This window comes from Meleagris gallopavo, chromosome Z (assembly GCF_000146605.3).
Source record: "Meleagris gallopavo isolate NT-WF06-2002-E0010 breed Aviagen turkey brand Nicholas breeding stock chromosome Z, Turkey_5.1, whole genome shotgun sequence".
Taxonomy (NCBI): domain Eukaryota; kingdom Metazoa; phylum Chordata; class Aves; order Galliformes; family Phasianidae; genus Meleagris; species Meleagris gallopavo.
Genome location: NC_015041.2, coordinates 42,550,507 through 42,574,795, shown reverse-complemented (window position 1 = coordinate 42,574,795; position 24,289 = coordinate 42,550,507). Strand labels below are relative to the sequence as shown.

Below are 24,289 nucleotides of genomic sequence, written 5' to 3'. Positions count from 1 at the left end.
AAATATATATATATATATTTTTTTTTAGAATGTTGTAGCATCCTAGAGCAGCTTGGGTTCAGAGGGACCTTAAACATTCCATTATCTGGTTCCAACCTCCCTGCCATGTGATGGCTGCCAAGGGCCTCATCCGGTCTCTGTGTTTCCTTACCTTTTTTATAAGGTTTCTTGATGCACTCTTCCATAACTGTGATTCAATTTGTTGAGATTGGAAGAATTTCATATTCATAAAGGCTTACTAGTCATACTACCTAATTAAGAGATGATTCCTATGTATAGAGCAGTAAGTGCACGGTATATAAACACAATTCATTTTTATATATAAACACAATTTCCATCAGCTGTGAATGTAGTGTTGCTGGTTTGTATGTGTTTAAGGAGTGAGGGGGGATTGCTTAAAAATGATTTTAACTGTCTCCTATAACCAGAATGTTTCTGTTTATACATGCAATAAATTACACATACTTCAATGGAGTTTTTATCTTCCTTTTCTCTGGCAATATCTATGAGTCAGCTACGAAACTGTCAGTAACCTCTCAGATTAAAAGAAGGATGATTGCTGCTCAGTTGAGTTTGCAATATTATTCTGTTCTTTTAAGATTTCATGAGAATTTAAAATTAAATATTCCAAGATAGAACCTGTCAGACTTTGAAGGTGTAATACATGTAACTATCTTTTGGAAGATAAAATGCAAGTCATTTGAAATTGGCTTTAGCTTCAAGGGCATCCAGTCAGCCCTTCATTTCCCATCTGTGGATTATCCAACCTTTGAGTGAAGGACGTTGCAGGCTCCACTGCATCAGCACTGCTGTTGGTGCACTCTGGATGCAATATTTGCCTGTTCATGTGCCTGCCCAGCATAAGCTGTGTTTAAAAAAATAAATCACTCACCTTTCCTATAATCACTGTACGTGCTCTGTCAGTCTAGTTTGAAATACTTAGATGACCCATAGTTTCAGTTACATGGTTTGCACAAACCTTTTGTTACTCTTACAAATTACTTTGAGCAGACTGTGTTTAGCTGTTGCATACATTCCTTCCTTCCTAAAAATTGCCAGAGATCTGTGACTGAAGAAGGAATCAGATATGTATCAGATGTATTAATCATGTGTTTATTTGGAATCTGGATAATAAGAAAACTGAATGCCAACAACTAGAGGTGTGCCCCGGGGGCCAGTACTGGGCCCAGTTCTGTTTAACATTTTCATTAGTGATCTGCTTTACGGGGCAGAATGCAGCCTCACCAAGTTTGCATGTGATGCAAAACTGTCCAGCAAAGGGCCACAGGAGTAATTGAGTGGCTGGAGCACCTCTCCCATGAGGAGAACCTGAGAGAGCTGAGACTGCTCAGTCTACAGGAGAGGAGACTCAGGAATGATCACATCAGTGTCTATAAATACCTTACAGGAGAGTGTGAAAAGAGGATGGACTTAGGGTGTTTTTGCTGATGCTCAGTGCCAGGACTATGGACAGTGGACACACACTGGAACAGAGGAGGTTCTTTCTGAATGTCAGGAAGCACTACTGTGTTGCACAGTTGGTAGAGCACTGGCATAGGCTGTCCAGAGAAGTTGTGGGATTTCCTCCTTGGAGATCTCCAAAAGCCACCTAGACATGATCCTGGGTACCCTGCCCTGGTTGTTCCTGCTGTAGCAGAGGCTGGGCCACAAGGACCATACCAACCTCAACCATGCGGTCATTCTGTGATAATATTCTGTGTCTTTCCCATATTACTACTGTAAGTACAGAAAAAGCAAAAAGGAAGAAATTTTTTTTGTGTATTAGTTTTTCAGAGTTTTCACTAAGAGACAACATATCAAGCCATCATCTTCCAATCATTGTACTAAAATAAATTTGATCTCTGGAAAAAATGAGTAAATGAAGAGTGCAGTAATTGGTTGTTAAGATACTGATTCACTCTTCTGTTGCTCCATGATAATATTTAAAGGGCTTTAGTGTTACACTTTGCAACAGCAAACTCTTTTCTTCAACAATCTCTGATTGTATTTCTTACAATATGAAATATAAATAGAACTGAATCCAAAGAAAATTCCACATGAGACTTTTAGCTATGTAATGTCTTTCTACTTTGCTAAGAAAGGTAGTTTGTGAAATTGTTTTGCAGTGCAATTACTTGCAAGAGAGAATTGCTATTGTCAGTTTAGTGCATTGAGAAGAGAAACAAGAGGCTAGAGCAAGAGCTAGCTACACTTTTTCAAACAAATATTGTGACATGGAAAGCTTCACTATGATTTCTAGTCTTTGCCTGGAACAATTAAATATATTTTCAAATAAATTTTTAATAAAAATATTCGATCTGAACATGATGTTGTAGAAATGCCTCCACTACTTACGTTTGTTCTAAGTCAGGTTTTCAGAAACTTTTGTTTACAAACACAGATTGCCTTTCAGGAATCTTTTCTGCTGGCAGCTTCTCCTCCTGAGACAGGACAGCAACAAATTAGTTACTGCAAAACAATGAACTGTGGAGCCACAGTAATATTTGTTCGCTTTTAATTACTAGCACCAAATTGGTTCACATTGCCTGATAAGTAAAACACTTTGTTAACCCTCCATTGGCTACACCTCAAATCAGTTAAAAAATCATTGGAACGTGAGGTAGAATGTCTTTACCATGAATGCAGTCTGGCAATGGAACAGCCTTCCCAGAAAGGAGGATTGATGCCACGTGCCTGTCAGTGTTCAGTAGGCACTTGGATAATGCCCTCAATAACATAATTAAACTTTCGGCTAGCCCTGGACTGATCAGGCCACTCATCTGTAAGATTTCTGAAAGCTTCTTCTAGCCATTCTGTTGTTCTACTCTATTTCACTCTAAAATCAATTGTTTTCTTGTACCTAATAGGAAGTAATCATTTTATTAGCAATTATTTTAAACTTTTGCAACAGTCATTCTGTAGTTAGAGAACTGTATTTGTCACAAAGTATAAGTTATTTTTGTCAGCAGTTTTCATGAATGTCTGTATTTAATGTTGCACTCCTAAAGATTTTGTTTGTAACAAAATGCAGCTTTTATTCATCATGCAGTTTTCATCCTGGTAATTAATTCTTTCCTTCCTTCTCTTAAGCTAACTTCAAACTGATGGGTTGAGAATTACGCTGAATAGCTTGATTCTGTTTGGTCTCTTGACCTTAATGAGAAATAAATATGAATGTCCTATCTGTCAGTCTCATTGTACACCTTTGTCATTTCTTTAGGAGGCGATTTCCTGTCCTTTTTAAGAAAAAAGAAGGATGAGCTGAAAACCAAACAGTTAGTGAAATTTTCATTAGATGCTGCTTCCGGTATGGCGTACCTCGAATCGAAAAATTGTATACACAGGTAAGAAAAATACTTTTTTTCTCATATTGTAATTTTGATAATTTGGAATGCTAGCAGATTAAATGTTTATGGTGCTTAATTTCAACACAAAGGATCTCTAGAATTTTTTTTAAGAGCTACACTTTTTCTGAAAGCAGGTCATTGGATGCTTTGTTCATTTGGGTCAAAATAAATACTACAGTATTTGGTTTAAATAGCTCATTTGTTTTAATATACATTGACGATGATTTTTTCATGGTAAGACTTTGCTTTATGGAGAGCATAACTCATACAGTGTCAATGAATTGTGGCAAAAAAAAGATATCTGTGAAGCTTATATCTTCATTTACAGGTACCTGCGTAGCCAAAACAGAAGTTAAGGTGTATGTGCAGTGTGTTTCAGGAAATTCCACTGATATCTCAGATGATTAAGTAGTATTATCTGGATTTCTTTATATTAAAATATTAGGATTGTATTATTGAGTTCCAATATATGGAAGAGGGTCAGGCTTTATGCTCTCTGGATACACTGTTTCTGCTTTTTTGTTTGTTTCTCATTTGGGTGTGCCCTGGTGCTACTTATTCTCAGTTTCTATCAAATATGCAAATGTACATAATTTCCACCTACTTTCTCTCAAAATATCACAGTGTAAACAGTGATAGGGCTGGAATATGACTAACGAATGATGTTAGTCCGCTTTTCAGGGAAACTGTAAGGAACAAATTGTCATTTTTAATACTGATATTTTTCGTTGTTCTTTGTATGACATTTATAGATAGACTCTGCATCACTGAAGGTACATCATTAGCCCACTTCATGTTTAGTACAGTTCTAATGAATGCTGTTCTTGGAGATCTGAATTGTGTTTCTCCCTTTCTTTTATCAAAAATGAATTGTTCTAAAAGCTGCAGGTAAAAAGGTAGATTTATCTTGAAAACATTCCTCTGACCACAGTAAGCTCAAAACCTTTTTACGAAGTCTTGTACTATTACTGTGTCATTTGTGTATCTTTTCAAATACTTTTTTGGGCTTAACTTATCTTAAGAAAGTTTAAACAGAATAGCAGTCTTCTTAATGACTATTTTCTCCTATCATCTCTCTTCTGTTTTTGTTGCAACTTCTTTTTGGGGGGGGGGTAGGGAAAAGAGGTGCATGTTTACAAAGACAGTAATTAGAGATTCAAAAAATACATTTCAGAGAGAGTATTCCTATAGAACTGTCTTACTTAGTGTGAAAAGATTAGGAAGCTGAGCACAATTGTACTATATGGATCTAAAATCACGAAACAGAGCTGTAATCTAATCCCCTGTTCTTCTAATGTGATAGATTTACCAATGCACCTAGTTCGTACCTTCTTTTTTAACTTTCAAAATCATCACAGAGGTTATTTATTATTACCTCAAAATATCACGGAAGATTATTGTTGAGAACTACCAATTCCTTTAAAGGCAGAAGCAAATTTTTTAGTAAATGTATTCTGAAGAAAATTAGTTTCAAAGTGCAACCGAGCAGGCAAATGAACTCTTCCAGAACACTGTTAGTTTTATGAAATGCGTAAGTTAATAACTCTAAATGTGCATTTCCAGTATTATTTTATCATTCTTATTTTCTGGCAGATTCAAAATTTATTTAGTTTTATGTCACTGGGTGTATCATATCCTTATTATACTCGTGTTCTGGATTTGATACCTAAATATAATGAAAAGCTCTGAATCAGACAGCAAACAACCAAGGTTAGTAATATTAGTAGTAGTAGTAGTTCTGTTTTTTTTTTTCATATCTGTTTTCCTGTCTGAGGATTTTGAATGTTTGTCCAACCAGCCTTAATGACTGGTTGGATAGACACAGGTCCCTCTGAAAGTACTGCCTCCTATTTATTTCCATAGAAGGTACCATGAAAGGCACAATAACACTATTTGATAGAGCAAATTCTCAGCTACAAAACATTATTGTTCAACAGAGTTACTATGCATTTTCACCAGCAATAAACAAGCACCTGCATAGCACGCTTGTAAAAAAAATCTGCACCAGCAGATGTGACTCACTGCCCCTGTCACCATTCCTGAAATGCAGCACTATGCTCTCATCCACTGTTTGATCTCCATAAACGTTCAGCAATCATCAGTGAATGTCCATAGGTGCCATATTTTCTATATGGAGGAATTCACTGACACACATTTAGTTCATCTGCACTTCCATTTCAGGTGCCATTTTGTCAGAGTGCCCCACTGCTGCCATCTGTCAAATAGCAACAAACTATAACAGGATATTGGTGGGAAAGTTCTACCTCTACTGCTGTACCACCACCATTTGCCTCTGGTGTCACGTGGCAACATAATGAAATAGGAGGCATTACTTTTGGAGCACCTTTGTACATTTATCAAGAAATCCCATCTGCTACAGAAGCACAGAACATCTGTTACCTGCTGAATATTGTGAGCCTATTGCATGCCAGTGAACACAACACTCCTGTGCTACGCAGCAGATGTTTTAAATTAGGGTGTGAGAGGCTAGCACGTTAAAAATCCCACTGTATAGTGCTTTGTCAGCAAGTTCTTAGGTGTATAAGGCTCAGAACTCCTTTGGAGCTTAAGTCCCTGCTTACCTGACCACTGAAGATGCAAATACATGGCGGTGTGATCTCTTCAAGGAATATGGGAGTCTTTGTTCCCTCCTTGTTGGGTCAAGGTAAGACAAATAATTCATGGGTGTATTTTTTGCTGAGATTAGAATGGAACAACTTAATGTATAGCAGGAAGAAGATTTAGTATAAAAAGAACATGAATTGTTTTGAAATAACAGTAAATTTGTTCTCTTTTTATCAAAAATTCCATCAAGTAAAAGTGTTTCTTAGAATAAAAGGAAAAAAGAAAATTAGCTGCAGACAAAATGGAATGGCACAGTGGAATATTTTTTTATTTTGATTAAAAGTCAGAAGGATGTAATTACTGTTACTGAAGAAATAATATATCATTAGATGTATTTGCAGCAAAATGATTTTTTTTTTCATTTCCATGTTATTGATTTTCCACAGCACTCTATTTATTGTCTTAAATATTTGTTCAGAACCTTGTTTATTTTGTTTTCTTTGCAGTGTAGGTGAGCATTATTTACTGCCATGTGCGTTTGACTAGCTGTTAAAGACTTGCAGCTTATTAAATGATTTTAGTGCCACTTTTTAGTTGTAGCTGTACTAGCTATACCTAGCCAGGATATTTTAAATTTAAATCTGTTCTGGCTTCCTGATATTGCTATCCGCGTCACACCTTGGCTTAGTCTTCCAGTAATTGGGCCAGTGCAACAACTAATCTGCCCTTTGATTTTTATTTCTCTGCATGGTGTGGTGTTTCAATGAGTGCAGGTACAAAGTTTGAATTTGTCAGACTTAGAATTCTTAATGCCTGTGAGGGATTATTTGATCTTCATTTCCATCTCCTCTGGAGTCCAGAAATCACTTGTTTTTTGTTCTCTCTTTGTTCTGTTTAAAAAGCAGAAATGAGTGGGCTTAAATAAAATAATAATAAAAAGCCTGCTGCATGAAAAAATGCTTTTAAAAGAAATAACATTTACAAAGCAATGCAGTTATTTCGTCTGCATATTATTAAAATGAGTTTAAAGTATTGTTGCCTGCTTTTCATTTTTATCCCTTGCTATTGTTTAGATCCATTTATTTCCTGTTAATTAGAAACAGAAGATTGGGATGGAGATGTGATAACTTCAGTTGTTTCAATAAGCATTCATGAGTGATCTTCTTCAGCAGAATTTGATTTGCATGTGTTGAATGTCCATAATTCATTTTTAGTTTCCAGACCTACCCAGGGCAACTGTGTTGCTCAGAATTTGAACACTCCCCCTCCACCCCTCACTTCCCCACCAGTTTTAAAGAAAATTACTGAAATTATGGTAGTACTCAATTGGAAAAATTTTTTAGAACTGAGAAAAGCAATTGTATTTTGTGTTTCCTCTGTTTCTATCATTTGGTAGTCAGTACAACCTTTCAAAATTAGGAAGTCAGTTTTGTCTAGAAAAAATTATTTCTGTGTGCAAAATTGTGTTGTAGCTTTATCTACGAGTCATACATGCATGGTTCTAATTCAAACTAGTAGAAATATATTTTCTTCAGTTAATTATTTTGTTCAATTGTGGTTTCACTGCTTTACTTGAGAATTAAATTGCTTTTCTCCTTCCTGAAGAGCTTTCACAGACAAGGAGTAGTTTGATTTTAAAAATAACAGTTTAAACAAATTTCAACATGTAGTATTAAGAGAGAACTGTATTAAAAGTTGGAATCTTTAAAGTGGTCAGTTAGTAAATATTTTCACTAAATTTTAGCAATCTTCATTTATTCACCTGCCAAATGTAACATAAAGTTGGTACCAGAACAAATGAGTTATTTTCAATGTGTGAGAAGATGTGAAAAAACAGAATTCAAGGTGTATCCCTTTAGTCAAGCTTTCTTTTCAGTCTGGGCAGCTACTATTCTGGAAATTTGCCGTACTTTGAATTAAAGATGTTATTCATTGATAAGACAATCAAGTTGTGTATTCCAATTTCTCCATTTTTATTTATGATACTACACCTTTTTTTTTTTCCTTAGTGCAAATACAGTATTATTTAATGTTGTTTTCTAGGTAGTAGGAACTCCTCATCAAGGTAAAACTGGTTGGCTTAGCTTCATACTATGAAACTTGGGCATTGTGCATGTTAATTTGGGATTTCTATAGTTCTGATTAAATATGGACAGTTAATTAAATTATAAATGACTGGGAAAATACCTATTTTATCTAGTTTACATGCTTTTCTTTGTTCTCAGATTTTTTCTTTCCCTTTCAGTGTATTAATGTAAAGAATCTTGGAAAGAGGTATCAACTCTTTTCCAACCAGGAATTGGAACTATATTGAGTGATTTAATTAGTCTTTCTTGTGAATTTTTTGTTCATTTCTGTCGCAGTCGCTCAGCTACCACAAAAAAGATGAAAAGTGATCTTTTCAGTTTGCTGTTCTGTTTAGTGTGTCAGTAGTAATTTAATTATCTTAGGGATCAAGAGGGTAGTGGCTTAAATTCCAGAGCTGAGCAGGTCTCCTTTCTAAGAGCACAGAAGAATCATAGAATAATGGAATGGTTTGGTTTGCAAGGGACTTTTTAAGATCATCCAGTTCCAGCCCCCATGCTATAGACAGGGACACTTCATTCTAGACCAGGCTGCTCAAAGCCTCATCCAGCCCCTGGCCTTAAATGCTTCCAGGGTGGGGGCATTCACAATCTCACTGGACAACCTGTTCCAGTGTCTCACCACTCTCACATTAAAGAATTTCTTCCTAATATTTAGTTTAAATCTACCCTCTTCCAGTTTAAAACCATTTTCCCCTGTCCCATCACTACATGCCTTTCTAATAAGGGCATAATTCCCTCCCCAGCTTTTCTGTAGGCCCCCTTCTGGTACTGATAGGCAGCTGTATGGTGTCCTCAGAGCTTTCTCTTCTCTGGACTGAAGAGCCCCAACTCTCACAGCTGGTCTTCACAGGGGAGGTACTCCAGCCCTCTGATCATCTTTGTGGCCCTCCTCAGGACTTGCTCTAACAACTCCATGTCCTTCTAATGCTTGGGGCTCCAGAACTGGACACAGTAGAAGTATAGAATCATTGAATAGCTCAAGTTGGAAAAGACCTTAAAGTCCAAGTCAAGGCCAACTGCAACCTAACCATACTACCCTAACTCTTAATGACCTACCGCTAAATCATGTCCCTGAGCACCACATCCAAATGGTTTTTAAACACATCCAGGGGTGGTGACTCAACCACCTCCTGAGAAGCCTATTCCAGTGCTTAACAATCCTTTCTGTAAAGAAGCATTTCCTAATATCCAACCTAAACCTACCCTGGTGCAACTTGAGGCCATTTCCCCTCGTCCTGTCATCAGTCACCAGTGAGAAGAGACCAACCCGACTCTCCTGTAAGCATCTTTCAGATATTGGAAGAGAGCAATAAGGTCTCCCCTCAGTTTCCTCTTCCCCAGACTAAACAGCCTCAGTTCCTTCAGTCTCTCCCTGTAGGGCATATTCTCCAACCCCTTCACCAGCCTTGTTGCCCTTCTTTGGACCTGATCCAGCACCTCAATGTCCTTTCTGTACTGAGGTGACCAACACTGAACACAGTGCTCAAAGTGGGGCCAGTATTCAGTACAGGGGCAGGATGACTTCCCTAGTCCTGCTCACCACACCACTCCTGATACAAGCCAGGATGCCATTGGCCTCCTTGGCCACCTGGGCACACTGCTGGCTCATGTTCAGCCGACTGTCCATCAGTACACTAAGGTTCCTTTCTGTCAGACAGCTTTCCAGTCACTCCTCCCCAAGCCTGTAGGGTTGCCTGGGGTTGTTGTCACCAAAATGCAGGACCTGACACTTGGCCCTATTGAAACTCATACAGTTAAACTTGGCCCATCAATCCAGTCTATCCAGGTCCCTCTGTAGTGCCTTTCTCTCCTCTGACAGATTAACACTCCCTCCCAACTTTGTGTCGTCTGCAAACTTACTGAGGGTACACTCAGTCCCTTCAAAAGCAGAGTAGAGGGGCGGAAAGACCTCTCTCAACCTGTTGATGCTTTTCTTGATGCAGCCCAGGATATGGTTGGCCTTGTGTGCTGCAAGTGCATATTGCAGGCTCACATTGAATCTTTCATTATTTGACACTCCCAAGTCCTTCTATCCAGGGCTTCTCTCGTGCCGTTCTCCACCCAACCTGTATCTGTGTTTGGGATTACCCCAACCCAGATGCAGGACCCTTGCACTTGACCTTGTTGACCTTCACAGTGTTGGCATGGGCCACCTCTCAAGCCTGTCCAGGTCCCTCTGGATAGCATCACTTCCCTCTAGTGACTCAACTGTACTTTTCAGCTTGTTATTGTTTCCAAACTTGTTTAAGGTGCACTTGATCCTACTGTTCATGTTGCATACAAAGTTGTTAAAAAACACTGATCTCAATGCTGATCCCTGAGGTACCCCACTCATCACCTGTCTCCATTTGGACATTGAGCTGTTGACCACATCTCTCTGAGTGAGACCATCCAGCCAATTCCTTATCCAGGGAGTAGTCCATCCATCAAATCCATTTTTCTCCAATTTGGTGACCAGGATGTCAAGCGAGATAGTGTGAAATGCTTTGCACAAGTCCATGTAGATGATGATCTCTTCCTTTATCCACTGACACTGTAACTCCATCGTAAAAGACCACCAAGCTTGTCAGGCAAGACTTGCCCTGGGTGAAGCCATACTACCAATCACCTCGTCTTTATTTTCTGTGTGTCTTAGTTGGGCCTTCGGGAGGATCCACTCCATGATCTTGCCAAGCACAGAGGTGAAACTGACTGGCCTGTAGTTCTCTGGATCTTGGCTTTTTCCCTTCTTGAAAATGGGGGTTATGTTTCCCCTTTTCCAATCAGTGGGAACTTCATCAGGCTGCCATGACCTTCCAAATATCATAGATAGCAGCTTGGCAGCTTCATCTGCCAGTTGCCTCAGAACCTGCTTACTTGATTTCTGTACCTACATCCTGTGAAAGGCAGGAGCTAAATACATGTCACTGCCTCCTTTTGGTAACTCAGTGCTCAGTAGAATGGCTTTTTTCATTCTGAGATTATCTCATTCTCCTTGAGCATGTTTCCTTGTATACAGCATTCCTCCTATAGCACTAAGAGATTAGAAGTTGGTATTGCAGTACGTTTGTTGTAATTTCTGTGCTGCTGATGTCTTAGGAAGAAAGACTATGTTTCTGTGGAATGAATTTGCCTTTCTATCATCTAGATAGGCTCATAAAGGTTTATTGTGCAGGTAGTAATTTCTTACAAAATGATATCCACTTCAATAATTCATGAATTTCCTTGAGGAAGTATTAAAGGCTTCATAAAGGAAAATATTAGTGAAATAAGTATTAAATCTGTGACCTTATTTATATTTTATCCTTGGGAGGGGTATCACACAAACTTTAGTTACTGATCTTCATAACACTTATTAGTCTTGTGTCTGTATGCTTCTAAATACACTAATTGTCATTATTAATTAGCTTTTTATGATTCATTCAGAACAGCATGTATAAAATTGAGCGATGGTGCAAAATTTAGTTTCTATACGTTTCATATTTGATTATTTATTTCTTTATTACTGTATCAAAAATATCTATACTGTTGATGGTTAATTATAGTTGATTGCGCTTCGACAAGTGAGACTTTCAGAAATTTATTATCGGTGGTACAGTTGAAACAGCACATCACTGAATAACTGATTTTAAACGTTATTTATATAATGTCTCTGTTTCATATAAAATTGTATTTTTTTACAGTATGGGTATTAGAAGTCGTATTTATTATATTTAAAGCTATAACCACAAACGTGAACACTAATAAAGAGCTTTAAGTGTGTCTTGGCTACTTAATAAAGATATGTTGTTATTGTTGGGGAAAAAAGAAACTTCATTCTGCCATACTATAAAACATCTTTGTCAAATTTTTTATTTCTTCCTTTGCATGTGTTTTATGAAACCTTCCATTTTGCCTCTTGTCTAGTGAGCTTTTTTTCACTAAATCCTGTGAATTTATCAAACTATACTGTGCAGTTACAACTCTATGGATTTTACACAGGTTATTATTTTTTATTTGGTTTATTAGTCATAATATAAGTACCATAGGAAGTGGAAGAACCATTACAAATGCATGGTATTTATGTGGAGAGATGATCCAGACTTGCAGCAGGTATTCAGGAAGACTGAATAACTTTCTCTCCTACATGTTTTGTTCATAACTGATGATTTATCTGCCCTTTCTGAAAAGAGTAGGTTTAAAAGACAGCTCTTTGGAGTCCTAGTCGTTGCTAAGCAATTCAAGGAAGTGTTGATTATTGCCTAAACAGTGGCACTGCTCTGTAGCCACACCCCTTGACGCTACTTCTCGTGTAGGGAGTGGATGCTGCAATCCTCTACAGGCAGCAGTGAATATGGACTCTGGTAGTGCTGCACCATGCCCTTGGTGTCTTCAGCCTCTCTGTTCTCCAAGGGTATGGTACCGTTGAGGTACTTTTGTTTGTGCAGAACCTTTATTTATAATTGGCTATTTAAAACTGTATTTCAAACCATAACATTTATCAGTATAAATGTGTCAGTGCTTTGCAATGCTCCAAGGAACTATTTTTCACAGTTTTCACATTACCGCATTTGCTTCCAATCCTAGAATTACCAATGCAGTGTTCTTCAGCTGTTGTTATCTAGGAGAAGAGGAGAGGAGAACACTTCTACATTTCACTGTGTTTGCTGTTTAGGAATAGATTGGAATATCATAGACTGAGTTTCAACTTGTAAAAATAAATGTGCTTACATTACATAGCCAGAAATTACTGATTTTTGCACAGGTGATTCAGTATGATATTCTTGATGAACTTTTGCTCAGGGATGAGCTTGGAAGACTGGCATTCCATTTGATTCTTTTTCCTTTAGGAGATCTTAAATTTTCCATGTCATTTGTGTAATTAAAATTGAAAAAGTTGGTGTTGTTCCTATTTGCTTACTTCCTTTCCATTTGAACTACTGAGTTGGTTAATTCCTAGTCATTTATTAATTCTTTTCCCTCTCAATCAACCTATTTCCTTTAATACTATTGTGAAAGTAATATGAGGAACATTTAATTTCATATTTGCTATTTGAAGCATTTTAAACTTTGGCAACACAGTGCTGCATTATAATCTGTGTCTAAGCAAAAGCAGGAATGATAACAATATATCATACTGAAATTCACGTACTACTTGGTGACATGAGTCTGCAAAACAGAGTAAGTCTCATATGAATCTAGAAAATACAAAATTCAGGAAGGCAATCTTTTTCATATTTTAACTTTAAATTTCAGTTTTATAAATATATGAAGTCTAACTAACTATAATGCAGAATTGTTAGCTTAAATTATTTATTTGCAAAATGTTTACTTTTTATATGTCATTCTGTACTGCATGCTTCCATCCTTTACATGGTCTCTTCTCGCAGAGTATTGCGGCAGAAAATTCAGGTATTGCTTGTGGAACTTTGGAGTTTGTATCATTATGCTTTAGGAAAAAAAAAAAAAATGACAGGAAGTTCTTTCTAAGTAGAAATGAAGATTTACTATTTCATTTCAGAAACTTTCTTTATTTAAAGTTTAAGTTGGTTTCTTTGTTAGAGATTATTCAATTGTAGTGGGGACAATGGTTCATATTTTTTAGCCTGCAAAAGAGATTTTTGCAGATTGACCTGTTCTTGACAACAAAAGGATCTTTATTTCACAGAACAACACTACCTTCATCAGAATTGCCTTTTGTACATTCCATGGCATTGAGGACCTTTATAAAAGATACTTTTTGTAGTATTGTAGGAATCAGAAAGTGAGTATTCAGAAACTCAATTCCTGTGGCTGTATCTAGAATTAATAGATCAAAATATTCCTTTCTTAGAATTGTTTTCATGCCTAACATAAATTATCATACATTCAAATGTATATGCTGATTTAAAAAAAAAAAAAAAAGAAAAAAAAAGAATGGGCATAAAGTCACATGCATCTACATGATTTCTTATGGCAAGCTTTCATTAAAAGGCTTTAGACTCTTGTTCTCTTGATCTGATGACTGAGTGTCTGCTACACCATGCTTATATAGATTTCTGATCCATATCCCTAGGCTGTTGATTAATTCTTAATAGTTTTTGCTTAGCACTGTCATTTTGTCTTCAAAACCTTGTCTCAAATGCCAATCTCAGATATTGCTCTTATGACTCAGAAAACTAAGTCACCAAGAAAGCAACTGCAAGTGAACAGCATTTCAGAGTTCTAACAGCTCTAACAATTTGGCACTCCTCAGTCCTTCCTTTTGCTCTTCTTAAGGCAGCACATTCAGATAATCAGAGGTAGCATTGACTTTTTTTAACAAAAAGTAGGGAAGTGAGAGTTTTAATCTCATCTTTCAGAATTGTGTCTTCCCAAACGTTAAAGATAAACAGCGGTCCTTGAAGTTCTGTTCTAACAGTGACTGGACTATGACTATCACTTGATTCCATACTTTGATAGTCCATAGCTTGATTCCATAGTTTGTAGCACTGTCACGTGCTTTTCACCCAGTTCTCTCCATTAGCAAGGCAGGACTAAGAATCAAGTAACATCCCTGGATATGAGTCACGTTTTTTTTTGTTTGCAACTTTCAAAGTATCTAATCTTAGTTCATTTCTTACAGTTGGGTGCTATGACTATTTATCACCCAACTACTTGATACCTATGGGATTTCCACTTCAGATTCTAGTCATGCATGCATTGAGGAGTTTACTGAGGTTTGTAGAAGTTGTGTTTGGAAACATCTCTCTTTACTCGTCATCAGACAGGGAATCTGTGAGTTTTCCCCCAGGTTCTGTGTCATGTAGAATACCACTGGGAAACACTTGTATTCTCACTATACATACAGACAAATACTCAAGGCTACATTATTTCCGAGTTCTCTGTTGAGTTGCAGACTCAATCAAAACTAATTCTGGTACTCTTCAGAGTGCTGTCCAATCTTGGGAGTCTTTGGTTGAAGCCTACATGAAGGAATAAAACATTGTTCTTTTATTGCTGCATGGACTGTCTGTTCAACACACAGCAAGGCTCAACACTGGATACTGGTAGAATTAAAAAAAAATCTCTATAGAGCATGAAGATTTGTGTCAAAAATACATCTGAAAGTGTGGCTCCATTTTTCTATTAACATAGTTGATTCTTGATTTCCAAACTTTTCTATACAAACAGTAATCATGAGCTTGGAATATGGAAGTCTCCTGAAGTACTGTATTGCAGCATCAGATTTAGTTCTGGGCAGAGTTTGAAAATTCAAAACCATTACTAGATTATCAAATTCTAAATGTGCTGTAATGTATCTGGGTTTGACCTATGATGAAGAAATGCTTCTGAAAAAAGATGTGAGCTTCCTTATACTCTTTTTCCCTAAACTATTGAATCTTTGCATAGCTGAATAACAAAAGATTTCAAAAGGAAGAATAATACATTTTTTCTGTGCAGACCATATGTATTTGTTATAGAGATTGATACTGCTTTTCATTGTGTGCTTTATTTGAAATTCACCCCAACCTCCAATAAAAGCAAATTAGTTATGTCCTGCATCTCCGATTTAGCTTTCCGTAGCTGCAGAAATAGTTCTGAAGGTTTCTGATTAGAATAACAGATGCATGGATTTGGATGATCGGTGTGTGATATAAAAATGTCAGGCTGCATTTTTGTTGACTCTGAAACTGAATATATCATGCTATCTCAGTAAGGCCATGCTATGTTACATGTGCAGTCCTGCATTATATGTGACACAAATTCCTGATATCAGAGAATTCTGTAATCATGGTGTGCAGAAAATGCATATATGGTAGGTTTTTGGTGTTGTGTTTGGTTTAAATAAGCAGTAGAGTACACAGGTGGGCATATTAACTTGTGAGTTAACTTTGGCTGGTCACCAAGTGCTCACCAGGATGGGGCAAACAATCTTGTGTGATTCAGTAAAGATAGGCTCACCAATAACCAGCATGGGCAAAACAGACTTGACTTGAGGAATAATAATTTGTTGCCAATTAGTAACAAAGTAGTATAGTGAGAAGTAAAAGAAAACTTAAAACATTTTCCCTCCTCTTTTCTTCCCAGACTCACTTTCACTCCCCACCTTCCCCATTGGGAACGAGGGCTGTGCTCAGTCCCTTACAGCTCCCCTCTGCTGCTCTTTCCTCCTCACACTCATCCCCCTTTCCATTGTGAGCCCTCCACATGGGATGCAGTCCTCCACAGGCTGCACCAGCACGAGTTATTTAAGAACTTCTCCAACGTGAGTCATTTCAGTGGGCTGCGGACCTTCAGGAACAGGTTACTTTACTGTTTGCCACCTACCATCTTCAGTTCCCAACAGCCCTCTTGCCCCACCACAGGCTGCTGCCTCCAGGCTGCAGCTCCAGCCCAATGCTGCTGCTGTGGGGGTGTCCGTGGGCTGTGCCTCCTCCAGGTGTCATCCACTGCTGCACTGTGGACGCCTCTGCAGCTGCATGGGGAGATCTGCTCCACACAGTGCCCATAGGCTGCAGGGGGACAGCCGGCTCTCCTATGGGCCTCTCCTGGAACTCCTCCTGCCCTCCTTCTGCACTAACACAGCCGCTTCTTTCCCATTTCTCACTCCTATCTCCTAGATGCTGTTGTGCAGCAGTTTTCCCTCTCTTAAATTGGCTCTCTCAGAGCACAGTCAGCATCACCCATGGCTCAGCTCTGGCAGTGGCAGATCTGACATGGGGCACTGCTGAGCTCTGCTCACAGAGGCCACACCTTCAGCCCCCCACTATCAAGACCCTGTCATGTAAGCCAAAGCATTATGTAGTGATTAACACATTAATGATGTAACTTGAAGTGCTATTGTCTTCTTTTTCTTTTGTCTTTCTTTTTTTATTATTTTTATTTTTTTTTTAATCCATGCCACATTGCTTTCTTCAGCTGCTGTTAGGGCAGATTTTGTTTGCTGTTGGTAATTTCTAGCACAAATTATCATTGCCATTTGCTAATTTTCTCATCAAATATCTCATTACTGTGGCATCTATTAATAGAAGTGCAAAACAAAGTTGTTGTTTAATTATGCTTGTTCTGAGGCTAACAGTAATAATAAAAAAATTACCAGAGGCTGGTTTTGTATAAGACGTAATAAGTTCTTCTGTTACTCAGTTTGTAATGGCAGATTGGAATTTCTTCATAGAAAATAAACAGAAATTTATTTTTTCATTCTGTGGAGGGCTTTTCTTTTCAAAAGAGAGTTATAACATTTTATCTCTACTATTTGAAATGTCCTTTCGGTTTCAACTTATTTCTCATTATTAAGCAGCCTATCAGCTGAACGGTATCCTGGGAAATTCAGTCTGATAGTCCTTTATATTCCTGTTTAAAATATCTGTTAAAGATCTTGGTGGAGTTGATATTTTCATTCTGTGATAAACTTTCTCTGTTAATGGTTGTGCTTGAATATCATCTCTGCTGTATTCTCTGCAAAATGGGGAATATATCCTTTGAGATTTCAGTATGTCACTTTTCGATGGATGATGATTAGAAATATCACAAAGAGAGAAATTGTTTGGGCATGTTATTGCCTAAGAGTACATAAACTATATAGGTTATCTAAATTTTACTTTGTCTAAATTACATAAGCTAAAGATAGTTAAATTATTTAGCATGTTATTGCAGAATTACTGTTTAGACTTATTTATTTTTAAAAATAATGTTCATATTGACAATTAAGTATTGTAATAAAAATGTATATGATGGAATTCACCAGTAACTAATATAATATAGGGAAAACTGAAGGTGAATTATTTTTCATGATAGCTAGAAACAGCATATATATAGCATATATATAGCATTACACTTCTTGTGCTTTTTGTCTTGGTACATCTCATTCCTCAGCAACTAGAGTTTAAGATTCCATTAGAATGTAACTTTTTTCTAACAACGTTACTGTCTGCATAGTATTTTTAGGGAAACATGAGTGTAACTGCAACCTACACATGACTTGAAATCTTAGTTTAACACGAATTTGTTTCTTTTGAAAGAAACTAACGTGGAGGCCTTCAGGGATGAAGTCCTGCGGCTGGGGATGAGACCAGAGCAAGGTTCCTGTTCAGACTGCCTCTGGCAGTCCATCCCAACTATTAACTGCCACAGCATTCCTCAGGTTTTAGAGATTACATTACCGTTTTTGTTTCTTGACTTCTCAGCTCCGCCTTTTCACTTTAAGAAGTGGAAACGATGCTGAAATTGTATCAGACAGAAGTTACTGTATAATTCTTAACTGGGAGTGTTCACTCTTTCTGAACTGTCTGCACTGAAATGAATGACCATCCAGAGTAGTCAAAAGCACCCATGTTTTTCATTAAGTTCACGTACTGACTCGCATTTTGATAGTTTGAAGGTGAGGAAAATATGGTGCTTATGGTATGTATGCAGTACACAGCTATACATTGTTATCAGCTACAATATCTAGGCATTTCTACTTCATATCTTTTTAGTTCCATAGTTCCATGTAGTCTTATCTTCCTTTGCTCTCAACAAAGAAATTTTAGCTTCTGTGCTTACTACTGAGCTTTAAGAGGTAGAATGTGATATTGCAGTACCAGATGTGTTTCCTCCATGTTTTGCTAGCTGATGCAGTCTAGTTTCATGGAGAAAGTAGTTCTGCAAGTAACTTTGAAGTTTTCTAATGTCTTCCACAGCCGAAAATGTACCCTTATTTGGAGCAATTTAAACATTTACATACTGTTTCAAGAATAGCTCTGTTACCTAGTTTCTTATTGAATATACTCCTATTTTTAAAATGTTATTTTTTTAGAATCGATTTAAAAGTGAAGTTTGCAGAGTATTTTAGCTTTAATAGTAATACTTACGAGGAAATGGTAATGTGTGAATCTGAATATATCAAGATATCGTGGGAAATCAGTATTCAACAAAGGGTCCTAACCTCCCGCTGAAATTGAATAATAAATGAAAGACTTAGATTTTTTACATCTGTGAATTAGAATGAGCCCTGTCTGTTAACGCTGGCTGTCCGGTTATTTAAAATAAAATAGTGGTTTGCTTGCCATCTTTGTGGCAAAGAATTTTACTACTAAATCATACTGAAAAATTAACTGAGTCCACAGAGCGAAGATTATTTGCAAAAGATGCTGCAAAGCCATTGTTGTGTGTTTACCAAAGCAAGCTAAATACAGCTTTGAAGTTAACAGAAAAAATATAATTAAACTCAACTGTAAACAATGTCAACAACTTTTTTTGTATACTTTCATATATGTTATTCAAAAAGTTGTAATCAACATGAAGCTGCAGTGGTAATTCTTCTTTATTTACTGTATTTTAGAATTCAAATATTTGTATTATAACTACTGAGAAGATTGAGGCACCTTCTGGTCCAAAACCGTCTAAATACTAAATATAACCTGGAGATGCAAGCCATGTTTATGACTCGGTATACCACTGATGGTGTTTTTACTGATTGTTTTAAAACAATTTTTTTTAGTATTTGTTCTAGAAAGAAAATGTACTGCAGATTATAGTATTTGCAGTGAGTAAATGATGTGTTAGGGTTGGATGATGAACAACTGGTTAAATCATAGGATAGGACAAAAGCAGAAATAGATGAATTAGGAAGAGGAGGAAGAATGTGTTGCCAGTCAGCTCAGAAATGAGATACAAGATTCTTCTTTGATCATGCATCATTGATCAGAAGGTAAGTTTGTGTAGCAAAGCTAAAGCATAGTGTAATATACACTGCGCTGGTTTTTATTTGTGTGTTTTTTCTTAAAACAGAAAATTCTAATTAGTATTTCTTGACAGTACAAAAACTCGTAGGCTATTTGTCAGTGGTAATAAAAAACAAATTTCCAGATGGCTTTTTTGAGGGAAATATTCCCATTTTCTACTTTTTAAGTAGAGATACACAGACATATGTATGCATACAACCTTACAGCTGTTTCATCAATTAAAATAAAAGTTTAGCTGCTCATTCTTCTGTTAGTGCCAATAACTGTATACTTCATTGTAGTATTGTTGTACAGTACACTTTAGAAAGGAATTCCTCAGAGCTTCACATTGCTGCAGTTTTATTGCTGAATTATTGTAGGCATGTGTCTGTATGTGTAATGAAAAATAGATGGAGGAAAAATGTAAGATGAATTTTAGTGGGCTTTCTTGAAAAGAAAGTTAATGTTATGCAACTGAAAAACAGTATTTTAGAGAGGATAATATTCTGCAAGATTCTTAAATGGTGTATAGTTCTGCATATCAAATTACTAAGAAAATTCTGTCCAACTTACTGTTGGTCTTTTTAGAATCAAGGCATTTTTCTTATAAAACTAAGAGAAACTTAGGTGAGGTTATGTATGGTCAGCTCAATTCAAAGGAAAATTCAGTTCCACAAGGTATATCTCATAAAAAGATTCTGAGCAAATTTAATGTATCTTAAATCACAGTTGTTTGAATGAGTACAGTAGAACAGACAGTGAACTAAGTGCATGACGCTTTTTCTTTCCTTTTGCCATTTGTTGTTTTCAGCCTCTTTCTATGTTGTTTGGCACAATTGTAGTGAGAGGATACTTTTTATGAAGCATTTTTATATCACTGTGAGTATTGATTGAAATAAGGTCTTACTGTTTGTCGGGGGATATTTCAAAATCCCTTATGCAAGGCAGTATGCACTGAAGAAGGCTTTATTGACATGTTAGCTGATTCGGAAGATTGAGAGAGATCATCAAGGTATATGGAGCTGTAAGAACTGTTGAATCAATGCTACAGTATTTTGTTGTTCACAGATAGAAACTGAGTCACTCAAGCCTGATAGAAAAAGTTTCTGGCAAAGCTGGATGTCAGATAATTCATCAAGTCTCATGGGTTCTGGGAAATATAAATAGATCAGTGAAATAAGGGCCAAGTCCTAGCTTTGACAAACTACGTATGGGAATTATGATAGCAGAATAAGTGAAAATCCTTGATTAGAAAGGCTTTCTGCTTTTGGATTAATTTCTGGGTAGAATTTTTGAGATCAGTGTGATGAGTAAATTTGTAAATGCTTATACAAGTAGTTTTTAACCCTTCTGGCTGTGAGCATCACTTTTTAATAGTTAGCTCATTATAAACAGCTCCAAAATGAACAAACTGGTTGTCCTGCACATAGACTTTCCTGACCTCTCTTTCACTGCCATGAAGCCACCCTTTCTCCCATTGTTGCTTATACAGTCTTTTCCTGCAGCCATTATTCAGAGTAGTTTTTTCTCCAAAGGGCACAGGTGGAATCCCGAACCTACTCCATTTTAATTTTTATTTACAGGGACCACCTCTGCCTCCCTTTCAAATTTAGTGTGATTCTTATTAGAGCTAACATAACTGCTGACATGAAAATTAGACTTAAATAGAAGCTTAGTATAATTCTAGCTTGATACGGTCAGGGATTATCATGTTCCTGAGCAGAAATTCTGAGTACTGTGAACATGGATGGCAAAACTGAGATGACAGAATCTTCTATGATGCTGTTGTCTTATTCCAGCTGAAGTCAAGTGTGTAATAGTATTACTGTGGTAACAGACATTTATTTATCCTGTTTATTTTTTACTGTGTTTTAATTTGTAGGGGTTTGTTTGGCTTCTCGGAGTAAATTATTCTTCTATAACACAGCTGGACTTCAATTATAAATTGAAATTAATGATTATAAGTAAACAGCCATTTTTCCTACCACAAGAGAGCATTGTAAGCTTCAGGGAGAACTCTCAGAAAAAACTTAAAAGCTAGGGAAGATTTTTGTACATAAAATACATATTTTTTCTCTCATGTAGCTGTTGCACTTTTTAACTGCTAAGCCGCTTTGGAAGTACTTCATTTTGATTAATATTCTATATCAACTGATATAGGGCTTGATAATCGTTTAGATTTGACAACAAGACAAATTCATTTAATATGCAGCATATTGTATCATATCTTCTTCGATAGAGATACTTAAAGAGTTGCAGTAGGTCTTCACATACAGGAAATAGGTTGACTACTTGGTCAGAGAGAATTTCTGTAAATTTATCTATTTATGACTATTCTGTTTCAGTAGGTAAGGGTCTACAGACGTGTACAAACATATGCCTTGCATATTACATTTGACTGCAGTGCTAGTTGACATATTATTCTTGATAAGAAAGAAGAGAAAAACATTTAAGATTCGTATATTAATTACCTAATGTCTCTTCCAAATAACCTGGCCTGTCTTTCCTGTTTGAATAATGTGCCTCTGCGAACGTGATTTTGTTCTACATACTTCTAAGAAAGAGTAGTGCATTTTATTTATTAATCTCTTATTCCACAGTATTGAGTTAGGAGAGGACAAACTGAGGGTTAACCATTGTACAGGAATGTGAGTAAGGAGAGGACAAGATAAGGGTTAACTATTGTGTAGGAATGCAGGTAAACAGGATGTGAGGCCAGATAAGAAAAGAACATCTCAAAACCCTATTGTAAACTTGAAGAAACATCACACAAGGTGTTCTTTGTGTCAGGATGGGATTACTTCTGTTGAAGACAAGGTGCCTTCATCCCATGACCACTAGAAGGAGACCCCCACTGCCCACAGGGCACGTGCAAGAGGGAGGGACCATATGCTGATGGGTTCTCAGAAACGTAATGAATGTGTATACGAATTCCAGGAAAATCATTGATTATGTATTAGTTTGGCTTATATCTGTACCAAGCTTTTGCCCTACATGGTGCAAGTTAGGAGGAACAATCCCCCTTGAACCTGGTGTCTGTGCAGCACTGATTAAAACATACCTGCTTTTATAACTACTTTGTGGTTATAGAGTTTGATTCCACAGGTCTGTATAATTAATATATTTTAAAACCTATGGAGAAAAAACAGAAATATATATTGCATTTCTACTCTATTGTTGTACTCTTCGTTATTGTTTTAAATCATTTAATTTATTATTTATTTTGTTTCTTGGCTCATAAATACTGGCTTGGCAACATAATAATCTGGACTTCCTGCTTTTAAGCTGTTCTTATATCCCTGGCCTTTAATGTTGGTTCTGTCCTTCATTTTATCTGCTATAATATTGGTGTGGGTTATTTTTTTTCCCCATTTCTGTATATCCTAGCTTAGCTTCTCTTACTGTAGAAAGTATAACACCTTTTCTGTTTATGCATACAATTGTAGATAGTAGTGTTAATGAGCAGAAGAAAGTTACATTCCCAATCAAAGCTATAAATAATTATGATTACCTTTGATGATACTGTGTTATGACTATTAATTTGTCATAGTTGAGGCTGCAGAAAAGCCTAATTACTGTTGTAGGACAAAATATTTCTTGTCTCCTTCTGCAGTTCATCAGGCTGTGAACACATAGTGCAAAATGAAATCAGCAAAGCTGAACTATGCAAGGGAAAGAAAGATTGGCTACTAGTAAGAACTGGAAAGGTTACAGATTTTTTTTTTGTGAGAGGAGCAGTAGCTGTGAGGAAGCTGTATCTCAAAAATATCTTCCCTCTATTGTAAGAACACAATGACTCTTAAGCAGAGAAGAACTGAAGGCAAATACAGTCCTGCAGGAGTTGTAAATTGGGCATTTATTTAATAGTGGATCAGAAATAAAAACCAAAACAGTACAAAGATTGTATCAGCCCCAGTAAATTAATAATATAAGGGTCACTTACAGTGACAAGTTTTTGCAGATTATGTCCAAACACTAAGGACTGAGAGATCAGGAAAGAAGAGTGAGTTGCATGTTTTTTTAATGGAAGCTTTTTTCTATAAGACTGAAAAGTAATTATTTCTAACCCAGCATTTGCAGATCCACAGAGTAGTTGATGCTGGAAGGTGCCCCTGGAGGTCATCAGGTCCAATAGGGCCACCCAAAGCAGAGTGCCCAGGATCAAGTCCAGGCAGCTTTTAGAGATGGAATCATAGAATATGATGGAAGGAACCCACAAGGATCTTCTAGTCCATCTTGAGACTTCACACATCCAAAATTCAAGCCCTTTGTCTGAGAGCATTGTCCAAACACTTTTTGAGCTCTGCCCAGTGCCCTGGAGAGCCTGTTACAGTGTCCAACCACCCTCTAGTGAGAAACCTTTTCCTAATATCCCCCTGATATCCCCCTCACACAGCTCCATGCCGTTCCCTCGGGCCCTGTCGCTGTCACACAGAGCAGAGCTCAGTGCTGCCTTTCTCTCCCCATGAGGAGCTGCAGCTGCCATGAGGCCTCCCCTCAGCTCCTCTGCTCTGGGCTGAGCACACCCGGGACCTCAGCTGCTCCTCATATGTCTTGACCTTCAGTCCCCTCACCACCCTCTTAGCAGTGTGTGTCAGTGCACTGTTGCCCGCACAGCACAGAATTTCTTCCTGGTGTTCAGAGGGAACCTCCTGTATTCTACTTT

General features: G+C 37.1%; 1 protein-coding gene and 1 long non-coding RNA gene across 2 annotated transcripts in view; both read left to right on the top strand.

Annotated features, from left to right (window-relative positions):
* FER (FER tyrosine kinase) overlaps window positions 1–24,289 on the top strand; it is a 162,025-nt gene that overhangs the window by 114,351 nt on the left and 23,385 nt on the right. Inside the window, 1 exon segment of the mRNA XM_010725904.3 lies at window positions 3,221–3,344. Within this exon segment, the coding sequence (XP_010724206.1) occupies window positions 3,221–3,344 (124 nt within the window).
* On the top strand, window positions 9,841–13,844 carry LOC116217542. Its single transcript, XR_004162210.1, has 2 exons — window positions 9,841–12,387; window positions 12,545–13,844. It is a non-coding gene; the product is annotated as an uncharacterized LOC116217542 (long non-coding RNA).